Source organism: Heterodontus francisci, chromosome 37 (assembly GCF_036365525.1).
Source record: "Heterodontus francisci isolate sHetFra1 chromosome 37, sHetFra1.hap1, whole genome shotgun sequence".
NCBI classification, from domain to species: Eukaryota; Metazoa; Chordata; class Chondrichthyes; order Heterodontiformes; family Heterodontidae; genus Heterodontus; species Heterodontus francisci.
In genome coordinates, this window is record NC_090407.1 from 26,351,773 (window position 1) to 26,369,704 (window position 17,932).

Sequence of the window (17,932 nt, forward strand, 5' to 3'; positions counted from 1 at the left end):
CGGCTCTTAAGTCATTTTGTTCAAGCCCAAATATTACACATAGACCAACTGTGAAGTTATTCCCGAACCGCTAGTACTCTCAATCTGAAAGGGAGATGGAAACAGATTCAGTAGTAACTTTCAAAAGAGAAATGGCTAGGTCTTAGATGACAGCAGGAGGGAGAGACTGGACAAGCCGCTAACTCTGGACGAGCTGACAAAGGCCGTCAAGTCCTTCGAGATGAGTAAAACTCCTAGAAGCGATGGCTTACGGGTTAAGTTGTATTCGGCCCTGTGGGACTGGGTCGGCCCAGACCTGCTGGAAGTATACGAGAGTATGCTCCTGACCGGCAGCATGTCAGAATCCATGAGGAAAGGCATCATCACCCTCATCTACAAGCGGAAGGGGGAAAGGGCAGAAATCAGAAATTGGCGGCCCATCTCACTGCTTAATGTTGACTACAAGATTCTGTCCAAAGTCATAGCCAGTCGAGTCAAGTCTGCTCTGGAGTTGGTGATCCACCCTGATCAGACCTGTACCGTACTTGGCAGGAAGATCTCTGATAGTCTCACGCCACTCAGGGATACGATTGCCTATGTACGGGACAGGAGGGTGGACACCTGCCTCATCAGCCTGGACCAGGAGAAGGCTTTTGACAGGATATCGCACACCTACATGATGGACGTGCTTTCCAAAATGGGGTTTGGGGAGGGAATCTGCAATTGGATCAAACTGCTCTACACAAACATCAGTAGCACAGTCTCAATCAATGGGTGGGAATCAGAAAGTTTCCCGATCCAATCTGGAGTCAGACAGGGCTGTCCTCTCTCCCCTGTCTTGTTGGTTTGCTGTATTGAACCCTTTGCTGAGTCTATTAGGAAGGAGGCGAGCATAAGAGGGGTGACAATCCCAGGCAGTGGAGGCATTCAAGTTAAAACCTCCCTGTACATGGATGACGTCGCTGTTTTCTGCTCGGACCCGCTGTCTGTGCGCAGACTGACAAGCATCTGTGACCAGTTCGAACTGGCCTCAGGAGCCAAAGTTAACCACGGCAAGAACAAGGCCATGTTCTTTGGGAACTGGGCTGACCGATCCTTTGTCCCCTTCACCGTCAGGTCAGACTACCTGAAGGTGCTGGGGATATGGTTCGGAAGGGCCGGGATGTGCACCAAAACCTGGGAGGAGCGAGTAGCCAAGGTACAACACAAGCTGAGCATGTGGGAGCAGTGGGTAAGAACCTGGTCATCAGGTGCGAGGTGCTCACGTTGTTGCTGTATGTGGCGCAGGTCTGGCCCATACCCCACTCCTGCACTGTGGCGGTCACCCGAGCCATTTTCCGCTTCATCTGGGGATCCAAAATGGACCGGGTCCGGAGGGACACGATGTTCAAACCTCTGGATAAGGGCAGGAAAAATGTACCCAACATCGCCCTCATCCTGATGTGTGCGGCTGTATCAAGCTGTGTGTAGAGCTCCAGTACGCAAACACCAAGTGTCACTACATGCTGAGGTTCTATCTGTCCCCGGTGTTGCGAAGGATGGGCCTGGTCACATTGCCGTGGAACGCTCCATCCTGTTGGACTGCGCCATACCACCTATCCTTCGTGGAGCAGTTTCTGCGGAAAAACACCTTTGACCACCAATCCATCAGGCAGTCGTCTGCACGGAATGTCCTCAAGGCCCTACGGGAAAAAGAGATGGTGGATCCTGTCGGATGGTTCCCCAAGCAGACCGCCAAAGTCATTTGGCGGAATGCCTAATCACCAGAACTTTTGAACAAGCACCAAGATGTAGCTTGGCTGGTGGTGAGAAGAGCCCTCCCCGTCAGATCCTTCCTGCACGCCGGAAGTCTCACCCCCTCCGCACAATGCCCTCGAAGTGGTTGTGGTGGGGAAGAGACAGTTGCCCACCTCCTTCTGGAATGTGTCTTTGCAAAACAGGTATGGAAAGAGATGCAGTGGTTTTTGTCGAGGTTCATCCCAAGCAGCTCTGTAACACAGGAGTCTGTGGTCTATGGGCTGTTCCCAGGGATGCACACCGAGATAAACATCAAATTCTGCTGGAGGACTATCAATTAGGTGAAAGACACCCTTTGGTCTGCCCAAAACCTGCTGGTCTTCCAGCACAAAGAGTTGTCCACGAACGAATGTTGCAGACTGGCGCATTCCAAGGTCCAGGACTACTTGCTGAGGGACGCAGTAAAGCTTGGGGCAACCACAGCAAAGGCTCAATGGGGAAAGACCACTGTGTAAGGTCCCCCCACCAAGCTGAACTGAGGGGCTGGATCCATGGAAAACCCCTCAAACTGTATCCGGAAAATATTTGTTTGCTGTAAAATGTATATGGCATGAAAAATGAAATGGAAGGGTTGTGAGGCAACTCACTCCTGCATTGAAGGAAACTGACCTACTTTGCACTGTTTGTAATTTTTGACTTGGTGCTGTTTAGAACTGTTTTGTCATGTATTTTTTACAGATTTTTATGAATAAAGTATATTTTGGAAATTTAAAAAAATTACTTAAAAAGGAAGAAATTGTGGGGCTATCGAAAAAGATCAGGATTAATGGGAGTAATTGGATAGCAATTGCAAAGAGCTGGCACAGGCAGAATGGGTCAAATGGTCTCCTTCTGCGGCAGTATGATTCCAAAGACCTGCTCTCCATTGTAGGATCTATGAGAATAAAGCCAACTGGTTCTCCTGGGTGGCTCAGTGGGTAAATGGGTCACCCGAGGTAGCACTGAGCCCCAGACTTCATCAAATGTCCCCCGCTTTGATCTCTGGATTGTACTGATCTCAGCCAAAGCAGCAGTTGGGATGTTGCAGTTGGCCTCAGTGCCAATAGGCTAAGGAAGGGGAGAAAAGGTGAGCCAGCCTTCCAGCTCTGGATCACTGCCCATTGAAAAATAGAGAAGACTAAGAGGTGACCTAATACAGGTCTTTAAAATTCTGATCTGGTTTGATAGGATAGGCGTAAAGAAGTTGTTTCCACATGTAGGAGAATCCTAAACCAGGGGACATAAAGAGAAGATAGTCAACAATAAATCCAATAGGGAATTCAGGAGAAATTTCTTTACTCAGAGACAGGTGATAGTGCACACCATATATCACATGGAGTCATTGAGGCAAATAGCATAGATGTATTTACGGGGCTGCCAGATAACTACTTGAGGTAGAAAGGAATAGAAGGTTATGCTGATGGGGTTAGTTGAAATTGGGTGGGAGGAGGCTTGTGTGGAGCATAAACACTGGCATGGACCTATTAGGCTGAATGGCCTGTTTTTGTGTATTAAATACTATGTAACTATGTAACAAATGTAAATTGGACTAACACTTTGTAGGTTTAGTGCAGTCCATAGCCACTTTCATAAATCAACTAATTTCTCAGTTACACAGTATTAATTCATAAAACCACACTTGAGATTGATGTTCAAAAATTAAAAATTTGATATCAATAATTTCTGATCCTAAACTGAATTTTCACAGTACATTCACATTAATACCCTGAAACCACAGATGCTGGGATTCACAGTTGGTATGTTCACCTAATCAATAAAACTAGTAGAAACAAATAGTTAATTGACTATTCGAAGTAAACACGGTCCTCCTGTATTTAACTCTTGTTTGGAAGAACATTGATGGTATTACTTTATATTCACTAAAATTTGTAAGAATTATAAATCAAAAAGGGTGCTTCGGCGGTGCAGATAAGTTAAAGATTGGCTTTTCGTCAAGTAAGTATGAAGTTAATTTGGACATCTGAATCCAGGTCCTAATAGATATGCACACAAAACATCACACTGCACTAATATATTTGTTGACATGAAATGAGCAATCTCACTCAGCCGATCATGATTTGGCTAGATAACAGGATGCACTTCTGAGTTTAGGGCTGAGGCAGATTGTTGGGGAAGAAGCTTTAAAATAAACATATTAATCCCTCTGTTAAAATAGTGGAAAGAGGTCATAACAATAATTTTAAATGTTTGTGTGCTAATATCAGCAGCAATTATTCTTAATTTTTTTTTTATAGATACAGCACTGAAACAGGCCCTTCGGCCCACCGAATCTCTGACAACCATCATTTATACTAGTCCTACATTAATCCCATCACCCTCTCACATCCCCACCTTCCCTCAATTCCCTTACCACCTACCTATACTAGGGGCAATTTATAATGGCCCAATGGACTTGGACTCATGGAAATTTATTCATTAAAACCTTTCTCAGCCTGCAGAGTCCAGGAATGCCAAATGTATAAGGAGGAAGATTACCTCTTTTTGCAGCCAGCAGAAATGGAGCAATGCTGGTCACAGGTAGTTGTGACACCATCTTTCCTTTGGTGCACTGAAGCATACCCCACCCAAATCTCAGCACAATGGCACTGCCCTCATTAGCCGTTTCTCTTTAGCCATCCACTTGTGTTTTATACTTACCCCTCACTAGGTCTGTAGAATCTTTCTGCTTGCCTGTAGATTTTGTCATGAAAACATGTCATGCTGAATGATGATGATTTTTAATTCATTGGTTGGAAACCTAAATTAAACTTTTAAAAGGAAAGCTGGAATCCTAAATGCAACTTTTAAAAAGACAGCAGCTAAGATGGCCACCACAATTTGTATTGAAATACCTCACATTCCAAGGTATCGAGATGGATCTCATTAAAGTGCAAAAGAAAATACACTGGGAGAATCATGTGACAGTCTCCCCAGTCTGTGTGAAAACTTGGAGTTTTTTATGGACACATCAGACAAGCATATGAGCTAACCAGTTCAGGACTACAGTGGGGGTGTCTCTCTCTCTCCAGGCAACACTAAGTTTTGAACCTTGTCTGCGGTTTGCAAACATCCAAGTCTATCATTGCTGCAGACTCTGGGGAGAAGACCATCTACATCACTATCTCCAAGAAAACCCTGAACCAGGTGGCCACCTCTACCAACCAGAAACTTCAGGACCATGAATTCAGCCGGAAGACACCTGAATTACCAGACTCAACAGACTATATATTTTATTTGTTCCAGAGTCTAATCCAATCAAACTATCCTTCACTCTGTAACCTATTTGTGTGTGTATGATTCTCATGTGTGTGTGTGTGTGTATGTGAAAGAGAAAGTTGGAGCATATTTTATTATTTTTACTTGATCGGGTTTTGATTTTTTTTTAGTACTATAATCTAACCGTTTTCTTGTTTAAACTCAAGAAAACCTGTCCAATTGGTTCTTTTATGATCCTAGTACCTAATAGAGTTAAACACTCATTGAATTGTAAGCACATTCACTGTTTAAAAGAAATAAACCCTGTTGCGGTCAAACAAGGAGAGGAACAAGATGGATCGCCAAGCTTATCTTTCTCTTTCTTTTAGGATGAAATTGAATTTGGTTACACGGCGGCTCCTCACAAATCCTTCCCTGTTGTCTTGGATTCTCCTCGAAATCGTGGACTGAGTGAGTTTCCCTACAAAAGACTCCTGGTGAGGCACAATATTTACGTGCTGTGAAACTTTCGAATAATTTTTTTATCCCTTCATTCTGCTCCTCATTCTTGTTGGGGTCATACGTTCCCCTTGTACCTCACCTAGTCGTCATTCTTCATTTGTGACTTTAGACAGTGAATGTTAGTGGCTTTTTACAGCAAGCTTACCCAATCATATCCTCAGTTGATAGAGTTGTCAACTCTGGACCTATTCCTGCTGTAAGGCAGTTCAGATAAGACACCAAATATGGTTTGCAACAACAAATCTGTTTATTATGTTGTTGTTCGACCCAAGTACAGATTGAGCAGAATATCCCCGGTCCCACAGAGATGGTTTACAGACCTGGAACAAAATTACAAAATCTTATGTTGGGGCAGCTCCCTGACGAGTTCGAGCCTAGCAGTGGCAGGCAGCTAATTACCAATTAAGTACCCACTTTGTGACACCACAGGGATCTCCCAGCAGCGGACATGCCTCCCACTGAACCTGAAGCCCAGCAGATCCTTGGAGGCAGTCTCCCAGTGGCAGGCCGGGGGACCAGCAAAGCCTCCTTTAATTACCCCCTCCACCCACTGGAGCCAGGGGTGCCAGAATGCCAGAACTATGGCCGCAGACCATCCAGTGACGAGTTCCCCCTCCACATTGATAGCCTGGCAGCTGTGGCTACACTTACTTTTCACAATTTAAGAAATCTTCAGAAGGGACTTCCATCTTGAGGCACCCTGGCATTCCGTCACTGACATTGGCAGCACCCACCTTTCCCAGTGGGGCTACCAGCCACCCACAGCTTGGGCACTCCAATTGGCCCTCCAACTTGCAAAGCCTGCCCACCATCCCTAATTGGACTGGGCTCCCGAGGCAGCCTGTTAATTGGCTGCCTCTGGGAAGATTGCACAGGTGGGCAGGATTTGGACACCATTGGGTGCAGGACCGATATATGGTCCCTGATGCCCAAGAATCTTATAAGAGAAGATTCCACCCAATGTCTTTGAGTAATTGACATATCGAGAAATGAACAATATTACCGCATTTCCCCAGTTATATAGGTAACTTTTGTCAATTCTTTTGATCCTGACTCCACAAATCTTTATAGACCATCTCTCATGAACACTCTTATTGCTGATTCATCATGGCATGATAAATATTATCGTGAACAAGACTCCCAGAAGTTAGATATTTCCTTTGAAACACTAGATGCCAACTTGGTTACTAAATAGGATGTAACTAATCATCCTGTGCTCTGTCCCACTTCCTATCTCAAAACTGCCTTGGTTATCTCATTTCACAATGTGTCCCCAAAAAACATCTACTGTCATGAATCACACATAGAACAGTACAGCACAGTACAGGCCCTTCAGCCCACGATGTTGTGCCGAACCTTTAACCTACTCTAAGATCAAACTACCTAGATACCCTTCATTCTACTATCATCCATGTACCTATCCAAGAGTCGCTTAAATGTCCCTAATGTATCTGCTTCTACTACCACCGCTGGCAGTGCATTCCACGCACCCACCACTCTCTGTGTAAAGAACCTACCTCTGACATCTCCCCGAAACCTTCCTCCAATCACCTTAAAATTATGCCCCCTGGTGATAGCCCTTTCCGCCCTGGGAAAAAGTCTCTGGCTATCCACTCTATCTATGCCTCTCATCATCTTGTACCCCACTATCAAGTCACCTCTCATCCTTCTTTGTTCCAATGAGAAAAGCCCTAGCCCCCTCAACCTTTCTTCATAAGCCATGCCCTCCAGTCCAGGCAGCATCCTGGTAAATCTCCTCTGCACCCTCTCTAAAGCTTCCACATCCTTCCTATAATGAGGCGACCAGAACTGAACGCAATATTCCAAGTGTGGTCTAACCAGGGCTTTATGGAGCTGCAGCATAACCTCGTGGCTCTTAAACTCAATCCCCCTGTTAATGAAAGCCAACATACCATATGCCTTCTTAACAACCCTATCAACTTGGGTGGCAACTTTGAGCGATCTATGGACATGGACCCCAAGATCCCTCTGTTCCTCCACACTACCAAGAATTCTGTCTTTAAGCATGTATTCTGCATTCAAATTCGACCTTCCAAAATGAATCACTTCACACTTTTCCAGGTTGAACTCCATCTGCCACTTCTCAGCCCAGCTGTGCATCCTGTCAATGTCCCGTTGCAACCTACAACAGCCCTCCACACTATCCACAACTCCAGCAACCTTCGTGTCATCGGCAAACTTACTAACCCAGCCTTCCACTTCCTCATCCAAGTCATTTATAAAAATCACAAAGAGCAGAGGTCCCAGAACCGATCCCTGTGGAACACCACTAATCACCGAGCTCCAGGCTGAATACTTTCCATCTACTACCACCCTCTGTCTTCTATGGGCCAGCCAATTCTGTATCCAGACAGCCAACTTTCCCTGTATCCCATGCCTCCTTACTTTCTGAATGAACCTACAATGGGGAACCTTATCAAACGCCTTGCTAAAATCCATATACACCACATCCATTGCTCTTCCTTCATCAATGTGTTTTGTCACATCTTCAAAGAATTCAATAAGGCTTATGAGGCATGACCTGCCCCTCACAAAGCCATGCTGACTGTCTCTAATAAAACTATGCTTTTCCAAATAATCATAAATCCTGTCTCTCAGAATCCTCTCCAATAATTTTCCCACTACCGACGTAAGACTGACTGGTCTATAATTCCCGGGGTTATCCCTATTCCCTATACACTTTCAGCAAAAACTAAGCAGCATAGTCAGCTAAATTGTACCCTGACATACTGAACCCTAAAGCATCCTAGGAATGAACAACTTTTAACCATTTCATTGTTTTTAGCTACAGTAAAAAAAATACGAGCTATCTATAAATAAAAAGAAACCAAAACCTTTAATCAAATGAGATTAAACCAAATCCTATTCCATATATATAAAATATATATGACAAGAATACGGTATCTTACGCTGGGGGTTTCATCACATGACTAACTACCCCCAACTGCCCTGCCCAACATGCCCATCCATGCAACATGACGACTGGCTGGTGAACTTTATTACCTAATTAAAAATAGGCTGTCAAACAGACAATTTTCCATCTCCCATATTTTTATAACTAATAAATGAAAGCATACCAAGAAAATGAAAAACATTCATTTTATTTACTACCCCTAAGACTTCTCTGCTGGGTTGCTTGAGGCAGTGTTAAGGAGATAAATATCTCATTCCTGGAGGCTCCAGGGTAATCCTACCGTATTAGTGGACCTTCACATGCTGGTTCACTTTCCAAAGGGCTTCACTGGATAATCATCGGGAGTGCCTGATGGGAGAGTAGAGAGAGCTGCACTCTACATCTAGCCTATGTTGACCTTGATTTAGGAGTGCCAAATAGCAATAATACACAGTGCTTTGTTCTGTATCAAGCCCATGCCATACCTGATCTGAGAGAGCTTAATGCTGTTAATAGAGGTAAAAAGATGGGGGGAAATCCCTCCCTTTCTCCTTGGCAAACATAAAAATTCATGCTTAGTGAAATTTGATGACATGATTCTTATCTTTGCCACTGTTGTATAATTAGTCCAGGTAGGTTGAATGACAAGACAGGTCTGAGGCTAATGGTCATGTAGTTCAGAAGGCAACATTCTTACTAATTAGCAACCTGTAAATATCAAAGTCAGCTGGATATAAAACTCTATCTTTAGTGAGCTAATTTTCTAAACATTAGCAATTTGAATACCATCTTTTCTATTATTATATATTTGTCCAGGGCCCAGATTTTGGACATGTAACCAGAACATCTGATGTAATTAGCAGCCTGGACAGCTTTGGGAATCTGGAGGTCAGCCCTCCAGTAACAGTGAATGGAAAAGAATATCCAATGGGAAGGATTATTATCGGAAGCGCTTTTCCCACGTAATGTTATTTTATTAACTTTGGAGGGTGTGAGACCAAGGTGTAGAGTTCTTTTTCCTCCTCTTCTGGGATATGTTTCTCAGGTGACAGCCACTCTCCAGTAGCTTGACCGAGTAACTATGCTTCATCTGTAAGTGTAGATGGTGACAGCCAGCAGGCTCTTTGATGTGCCGAGTATGACCCATCTACATCCTTTAGTTTTCTAAGTTCAGTCTTATATCAAGCATTTCTATTTTTTGAAGTTACTTTTAATTGGACGAACATGAAGCTTGATCAGCCTTTAAATCAAACATGGAATCACAATTCTTAATCTGTACAGTTTTCTCTCTGGTACCAGCTTCCCTGTGCAATGTAGTGCCAAAGTGCCCTGCCCGATGTTAAAGGGCATCTGTTGGGTCAACACCAGAAAGGTATTAATTCACTGACTGAGCACCCTGAATAAAAACAGAAAATGCTGGCAATACACAGGGGGTTGGCCGCCAACTAAATCCGTTTCCAAAAATTGGAGGTTTGTGACACTTATTTGGCCTGTACCCTACCAGTGGAGTCCATGTAACTTCATGGAGGATGGTATCCCTCCGCTCATTTACCCCTTGCCTGTTATTTGCATTAAATGGCAGACAGAGAACTGAAACTTACAAGGCATTTATGAAACCCCCCACCCCACCCCACCCCAGGTACAGTTTCCCAGGGCTCCCATTGGAAGAAATTAAGTGCCCAGATCTGAAGAGGAAAGGCACCTCTTTCCTCTTTGTCCCTTGCCTCTCCGCATTCCACCCCCCCCGCCACATCTCGCCCTCTACCAATGCAGAAAAAGTGTCCAGCACACAACAGGCAGCTAACAGCCATTTGTTGCTTGCTGTTGCCAAAAAAATATGGTCCTGGTACTCGCAGCATGTCATGACATAACCCCACAACACCAGTAAATTATGCAAATAAGCTGACCTTGCTTTACATAGTGAGGTCAGTCCATTTGTGTGCTGGCGCATATAGCATCTGTGAGTTATGCTTTGATTGTGTGTTATCTTCCTGTTATCTTTGGCCTCCTTGTCTCGAGAGACAATGCGTAAGTGCCTGTAGGTGGTCAGTGGTTTGTGAAGCAGTGCCTGGAGTGGCTATAAAGGCCAATTCTAGAGTGACAGACTCTTCCACAGGTGCTGCAGATAAAATTGGTTGTCGGGGCTGTTACACACCTCGCATTATTGATCCCGAGATCTGGCCTGGTATTTGCTGTCTTGATCAGCAGGTCAAAGCTTCTGATTGCAGACTGGCATAGATACCCTTGTGAAACTGTCGGGGAAATTGGTAATGAACATAAATTAGCAATAATTATGACTGAAATTTAATTCATCCAAAGTTCCAACAGGTTTGGTTCTCTGGCCTGAATTGATTCTCATTTCTAGATGCAGGTTTTGTCATTAGTTAACAGCAGTGGCCAAGGACTCAGAAGTATGAAATTTCTGTTCTTTAAACATTGACGATATGTAAAAGTAAAATCTGTATTTTTTTTTTAAATTATTGCTCTAGTACTTCTGATGGGAGAAACATGGCAAAGGTTGTTCGGGATTTCCTGTATGCTCAGAAAGTGCAGACTCCTATTGAGCTTTTCTCTGACTGGTTGAGCGTAGGTCATGTGGATGAGTTCCTGACCTTTGTTCCAGCCCCTGACAGAAAGGTAACCAATTTAATTCTACCAAGTGAACAGTATCAGACTCCTGTGTATTTATTTGTTGTTTTTGGTATATTCTGAAGTCTGCGTTATTAGAGATAATGGAGGCAAACTTCTATGGGTGGAGGTGGAAAGGGGTTTGTCAGGAGGGGTTCATCCGATGCAGCTTTAGCACAAGAACTGCAGAAACAGTGTAAATAGCATTTACGTGGTCTCCCCAAGATCTTTGCAAATCTTAAAGGTTATGGTGGACAATTGGCAGAAACTTTTTGGAAATGCAACCCCAGTGACACTGACAATAGAGGCTGTAAACTATGAAACAGACACTGAATACAGCAACCAGGACCAGGGCAACTGGAAAAGGGACTAAAAGGGCTTCCATTGGATTCCTTTTCTCAGCTTTCCCATGTTACAGGTGATTAAGGCAAAGAGCAACTGAGCCATAACTAAGTTCTGTCTCTTTGTTCTTCCTGCATGATTGCCAGGTCTATCAAAGTGACAAGAGATAGCCTTTTGGCACTCTCACAAACCAGGCTTCTTTAACATCTCATTCACATTCTATCTTTCACCCACTGCATACCCCTCTATCTCACTCTATACGTCCCCTGAGGTAATTTATTTGAACTGGTGTTTGAGAGGAGGTTGTCTCAAGGCATGGCCACCAATGGTGGGATGAAGGGAGGGGGTATGAGAGGCAAGAGTCAGAAAAGTGGATACAGATTGCCGGAGGCTTGCATATTTTCATGGTCTGACTTCATGAGAACCATATTGGACCATTGGTTCATCCACACCATGCTCAGATCTATTATGAAATTCCTGAGTTGATAGTTGGAAGAGAAGCCATTGGTAGACATGGCCTGGCTACTGTTGCAAAGGTAAGATTGGAACCAAGCAAGTACAGTCCCACCAAGTTGGACAAGGACAGACTTTGGAGAAGGATGCTGTATTCAACTGTGTCAAAGGCTGCAGTCAGAGCAATGAGGATAAGGGGGAACAGTGGTGGCCAAACCCTGGTCAGGCGGAAGTTGGCACCAGCAACCTGCCACCACACCCCCTCCCCCCATCCTTCCACCCTGCACAAACTACTTCCTGTGAATGCAGAGGGAAAAAAGAGAAAACAACACAGCGGGTAAGTCAGTCAGGAGGCTCTGCCGGAGCAATTCTGTGTTTGCGTATCAACATTTGCCTTGTATTTCTGCAGGGTTTCCGGCTTCTCCTGGTCAGTCCGGACGCCTGCTTCAAGTTGTTCATGAAGCTTCAGCAAAAAGGTTTTGGTGAAGCCCAGATGTTTGAAAGTGAGTTTCTGACCAGTTGTAACATTTCAACTGTAAACATGTGTAACCCAATTCCAGTCCCATGCACTGAGCCCAAAGTGTCAGACTGCCCACCATGCAAAAGTGTGTGCTCTCTGCTGGTGCAGAACTTGGTAAAATGTGTGTAGATTTCCTTTGAATATATTCATATTTAACACATCACATCATTATGAATTAAAATTTCAAATCATAGTAGCCATTTCTATACATAATTATGTGATGTTGCTTTCCCAAAAGCAAGAGTTACACATGGATTTGTGGCTTTGATTGAATAGGTTCATATTCTTTATCAGATAGGGGTCATGCAGAGTGGAGGCCAGGTGCTTACCCATAGATGGACCACTTTCCAGGCACCTTTCATGAACCAATATTTGCTAAGGTCTTCCCTCGTTGAGAGGGCGGATAAACAGAAATAGAAGAATCATGGGCAGACACCACCAAGGTACATGGTCAGGACTGAGAGGCAGACAGCAAATCATAAATGGGTGGAACAATCAGTCTCACAAATCCAAATGTGAAGTTGATGAGGAGATACTCAATGAGCCAGCTGACTAAGAAACAGTAATATTGTTTTTGTGTTTCCCAACCAGATGTAAGTAAAAAACCAGTCAAAATTGATGAAATCCTAACCAATCAAAAACTACTTAAAGACAATGCTTATGTACAGGTGAGTCAATATGATATAATAATATAGTGTAAATGTGTTCCTGTGTGAAAATTATTGCATAATAATTTCAAATTCTCTCTGCCTTCCTCTCAGCGATGCATTGATTGGAACCGAGGTGTCCTAAAGAAGGAATTGGGATTGGATGAAGAAGATATTATTGATATTCCTGTGTTGTTTGAGCTGAATGAGCGTTACCATGCAGCAGAAGCATTCTTTCCAGATATGGTAAGTGAAAACTGGTGAGGGTGGGTGAATTGATCCCAGTTGCTGCTTGCAGGCTGTTCAGAGATACATAAGAGCAGCTGTTAGAACCCATCCCCCCAGTGAGATGCCTGGTCTCTGCTCAGCAGTCCGCAGGAATTGAACCTTGGTTATATAAATTATAAACATAATATAGGACCTGTTTTGTGTGTCAACTAATTGTCAAAATAGATATTTATTTTATTTGCCTTCCCCTCCTCCTCCTTCAGTTTTCTTTCTTTTCATTTTCCACTTGATCATCATTTTACCCTTTTCTTCATCATCCTCTAACTTTTGTCCTCTACTTTTGTCTTTCACTCATTTATCCTCTCTCTGTCTTTCTCTTCCTGGTTACCTTCTTTGTCTGTGCCTCTGTTAATTGCCTCATACTTCCTTCTCTCATTATCATTCCGACAGTTTTGAAAGTGCTAATGAGAAAAGGACTCATTCTGTCTGTGTCCCATTAGGTGAACATGATAGTCCTCGGAAAATACCTGGGCATTCCAAAGCCTTTCGGGCCTCTGATAAATGGAAAATGTCCACTGGAATCTGCAGTGTGCTCAGTGTTAGAACCACTCGGTCTGGATTGTAACTTCATCGATGACTTTTCTTCCTATCATTTGTTGTCTGGTGAAGTTCACTGCGGCTCCAATGTTCGTCGGAAGCCATTTGCTTTTCCGTGGTGGAATGTGGAGATGTAATTGCCAGGTACAACTGCCACAAATAAGGAAACATAGCTCTATTTTTTATTTTGCTTTTGCGCAGCCTTGATCACATAGAACCTGCTAATACTAGCACCTAACAATACCCAGACACTGGCATGCAACTTGTACCGTTCAAGCATTTCGAGTCCTGTAGTTGATGTCAACATCTGTGTTCAGCCAGTTTCTGTTAAGAATTGGTTAAATTTTTAAGCCAGATAACGCCTGCTGTTTATATTGCTGTGGGTCTCAACTCAGATGTCATTTTGCAAGTTCTTATTCCAGCCAAGTAAACATCAGCAACTTGAATTAATATAGCAGCTTTAACATAGGAAAACATCCCAAAATGCTTCACAGAGTTATACTAAAAAAATCATAATGGCACACGTTGCATGCTTGTTACTTTGTGTTCATTGGATATTGATGATCTTGCTTTCACCATCTTGAAAGGTCGAGTTGTTAATTGAAAATTTTACCTGGAAAAGTGCAATGATTTTGAAAATTTTTTTTGACATCACAGCTGATCTTGTTCCTCTCTTCACTTGACACACAATTTTCACCAGGACTCATTGAATTGAGGACTTGTGGTCCGGTAACACCTGGATTTAAAAATTCCCATCCTTGTTTTCAAATCCCTCCATGGCCTCGCCGTCCTTAACTTTGCAATATCCTCCAGCCCTATAACCTTCCAAACCTTTGTACTCCTTCAATTCTAGCCTCTTGCCCATCTCCAGTTTTAATTGCTGCAGTAGTGGTGGCTGTGCCTTCAGCTGCCTTCGCTCTCAGCTCTGAAATTCCCTCTTTACTTCTTTCCCTTTAAGATGTTCTTTAAAACCTACACCATTAGCCAAGTGCTTGGTCACCTGTCCTAATATCTCCTTATGTGGTTTGGTGTCCAATTTTGTTCGATAGTGCTGGTGTGAAATACCTTGGGATGTTTTGCTATATTTTAAAGGTGCAACATAAATGCAAGTTGTTGAAACCCAGGGACACTGAAACCAATCATAATGCTTTACTGCTGCCTTAGCTAAGATCAGCACAAACCAGGGATTCAGTTTTGGTCTTTGTGGCACAGTTCCTTAATAGGATAAATGTATTTTGCCTTCAGAGGATCATGTATAATTCAAATAGGTCAGGAAATCTGGTGCATTGATAACAAAATACACAATGGCATGGCAAGACTTGAGTTTAAACATGAGTTCTCCATAGAAGTTTCTAATTTTATTGAAGCAAATTCCGAGAATCAGCTCAGTCCTGTGTTGGAACTCTTTATATCTTCTCTTGAAACTCTAATTCCAGGCCAGGCAAAGAGCTTGAGGCCTATGCATTGGCTCTGATCCGGACAAGACTCTATAGCTCTGGTTGATCCCTGCAAATGAAAGAACAAGGAAGTCTCTCCTTCCTGCTCAATGTAAACTGGAGCATTTCTATTTCAAGGTAGCCCAGATTGTAAATGATGGCATAAATGGCTTGGATACCATCTGAGAGCCATTTCCACCAGATAGAAATAAAAACAAGAATTGCTGGAAATATTCAGTAGGTCTGGCAGCATCTGTGGCAAGAGAAGCAGAGTTAACATTTCAGGTCAATGACCCTTCAAATATTAGAATTGTAATAGGTTTTAAGCAAATAAAGCAGGGGTTGGGCAAGAGATAACCAAAGAGAAGGTGTTGATAGGACAAGGTCGCAGAGAATAACTGACCAGAAGGTCATGGAGCAAAGGCAAACGGTATGTTAATGGTGTGCTGAAAGACACAGCATTAGTGCAGAGAGGGTGTTAATTGACAGAAAAATGAACAGCCCTGGCCCCAAGCACAAACATGAAAAAATGGCAGAGGATGATCCTTTGGATGTGGAGGCTGGTGGGGTGGAAAGTGAGGACAAGGGGAACCCTGTTGCGGTTTTGGGAGGGAGAGGAAGCTGGTGAGGTGCAGGAAATGGGCCGGACACGGTTGAGGGCCCTGTCAACCACAGTGGGGGGGAATCCTTGATTGAGGAAAAAGGAAGACTTATCAGAAGCTCTGTTCTGGAAGGTTGCATCATCAGAGCAGATGCGTCAGAGATGGAGAAACTGGGAGAATGGAATGGAGTTCTCACCAGAGGTAGGGTGTGAAGAAAAAGAGACCTTTGTTCTTAATCTGTACTGGATTTCTGCAATTAAACTGCTCTCCAATGTTGCTGCAGTGGCTTTATCCATGGAGAACAGTGATTGATTATTACATTTTGCTGCACCGTAGCATTGATAACCACAAAACCTTTAAAGAAGGTAACTGCAAAAGGCACACAGAAGCTTTGGCAAGCTTAATATATCTTGGGGTTTAGGTGATTAAAAAGAGTAATTTGGTGTAAATGTATTACTGAAAGCTTCAAAGGGTTAATGTCAATTGCAAGCAATAAAGATTTGAAAAAAATTGTGGCTGCCTCCTGTGTTATTGAGACACTCAAATTCACTCAGCACATTCTGTTATAGGTCAATATAAACTGGAACAACATATCTGTCCAAGTTGCAGTGAGAAGTCTGAACACGGGGACAGGAAACATTTCCACTTTGCACTGCATGTAGAGAGTACTGCTTCCTAGTTACAATAAGGTGGGGAGTGAGATCTTATGTTGGAAGATCTAAAAGATAAAAATACACCACATTTTATATTTTAATTAAATAAATGAGGAATTGGAAATAACATTGTATCCTGATGAGCACTTTTTACACAATGTTCATTTTCTGGCTCCCATACATATTTACCTCTCAATGAGGCAACACAGTGATTCCAGTACATCATGTGAGCTTTGCAGAATTTCACAATGCAATATTTGCTCTCTCAGATAAAGTTTACAGAGTTCTTGTGTTTTTTTTTAAACAGTCAGTTTGGTTACCCGATTGAAATGTAACCTTAACTGTTATCTTTTTATTCCCTCAATTTTTTCCTCTCCACTCCCAAAAGCACCAAATTATGCTGGGGCTACGGTTCCTCAGAAAGCAGCTACTCCTTGGGTACCTCGGCAAAGTGGCCATTCTTCATGCTCCAGTTTAGTGAGCATTGTCTGGCTACCAGAAAGTAGAAGGCATCGTAGCCAAACCAATCTTATCTTCATAGATGTCCACGTGTGCATCTACAGCAGTGCCACAAGATAATAATCAGGATTGGACAGCCTAATCTTTTTTCCTGTCTAAGAGAACTGTGGCTAATTGCAACACCTTTTCCACTGCCCTAGTTGAGATCAGCTAATGCAGCAGAGACTGGGCACAGAAGCTGGGACTTTTCCAGCCTGTACGGCTCAGCTATTCAACAAAAATGCTTACTTTTTAAAGAGATTTCTGCTCCACCCCTTGCTTTCCACCAGAGGAGTACTAAGTTCTCAGAATTAATTTTGTATTAGTGGGAATCTTTCTGAGTGTATAAAGATAGCCTCTTGGTGGAGACAAAACACAAAACTTAACCAACTCCAGCAGGAAGTTATGGTCTGGAATGCATTGCCTGAAAGGATGGTGGAACCAGATTCAATAGTAACATTCAAAAGAGAGTTGGATAAATACTCGAAGGAAATAAATTGCAGGGCTATGGGAAAAGAGCAGGGGAGTGGGATTAATTGGGTAGCTCCACCACTAGCATGGTGGGCTGAATGGCCTCCAGTAGTGTATCATTCTGTGATTCAAAGAAGCCATGCCCAATAGTTCCCATGACCAATTCAACACATTCAATCACACTTTCGCCCACTTGCAATAGCATCTTCCCACACATCAGCAGCAAATTTCATGTCAGTGTAAATATGGACTGAAATGACAAAGTAACTGATCAATTTTTGGCTGCATACCATCACTACAGTTATGTCTACTATGTTATGAGAATGTACATTAGGCAAGATATATTAAGTTGAATTGGCCACTGTCGAATTTGCTAGCTTGATGTTTGTGGGAACACAAGGGTTAAGGGAGCGAAAAATATAAGGAAAACCTGGCAATTCACTGTGTGCTGTGTTCCCAAGACAGGCTATA

General features: G+C 43.1%; 1 protein-coding gene across 3 annotated transcripts in view; it reads left to right on the forward strand.

Annotated features, from left to right (window-relative positions):
* The window catches only part of LOC137352198 (protein-arginine deiminase type-2-like), a 55,299-nt gene extending 38,944 nt beyond the window's left edge, over positions 1–16,355 (forward strand). For all 3 annotated transcript variants that reach the window (XM_068017396.1, XM_068017395.1, XM_068017394.1), the window contains exons 11-17: positions 5,340–5,447; positions 9,203–9,348; positions 10,876–11,023; positions 12,219–12,312; positions 12,921–12,997; positions 13,091–13,222; positions 13,705–16,355. In XM_068017396.1, the coding sequence (XP_067873497.1) occupies positions 5,340–5,447; positions 9,203–9,348; positions 10,876–11,023; positions 12,219–12,312; positions 12,921–12,997; positions 13,091–13,222; positions 13,705–13,938 (939 nt within the window). In that variant the 3' untranslated portion in view covers positions 13,939–16,355. The remainder of the gene's footprint in view (positions 1–5,339; positions 5,448–9,202; positions 9,349–10,875; positions 11,024–12,218; positions 12,313–12,920; positions 12,998–13,090; positions 13,223–13,704) is intronic.
* The last annotated feature ends 1,577 nt before the right edge of the window (positions 16,356–17,932 follow it).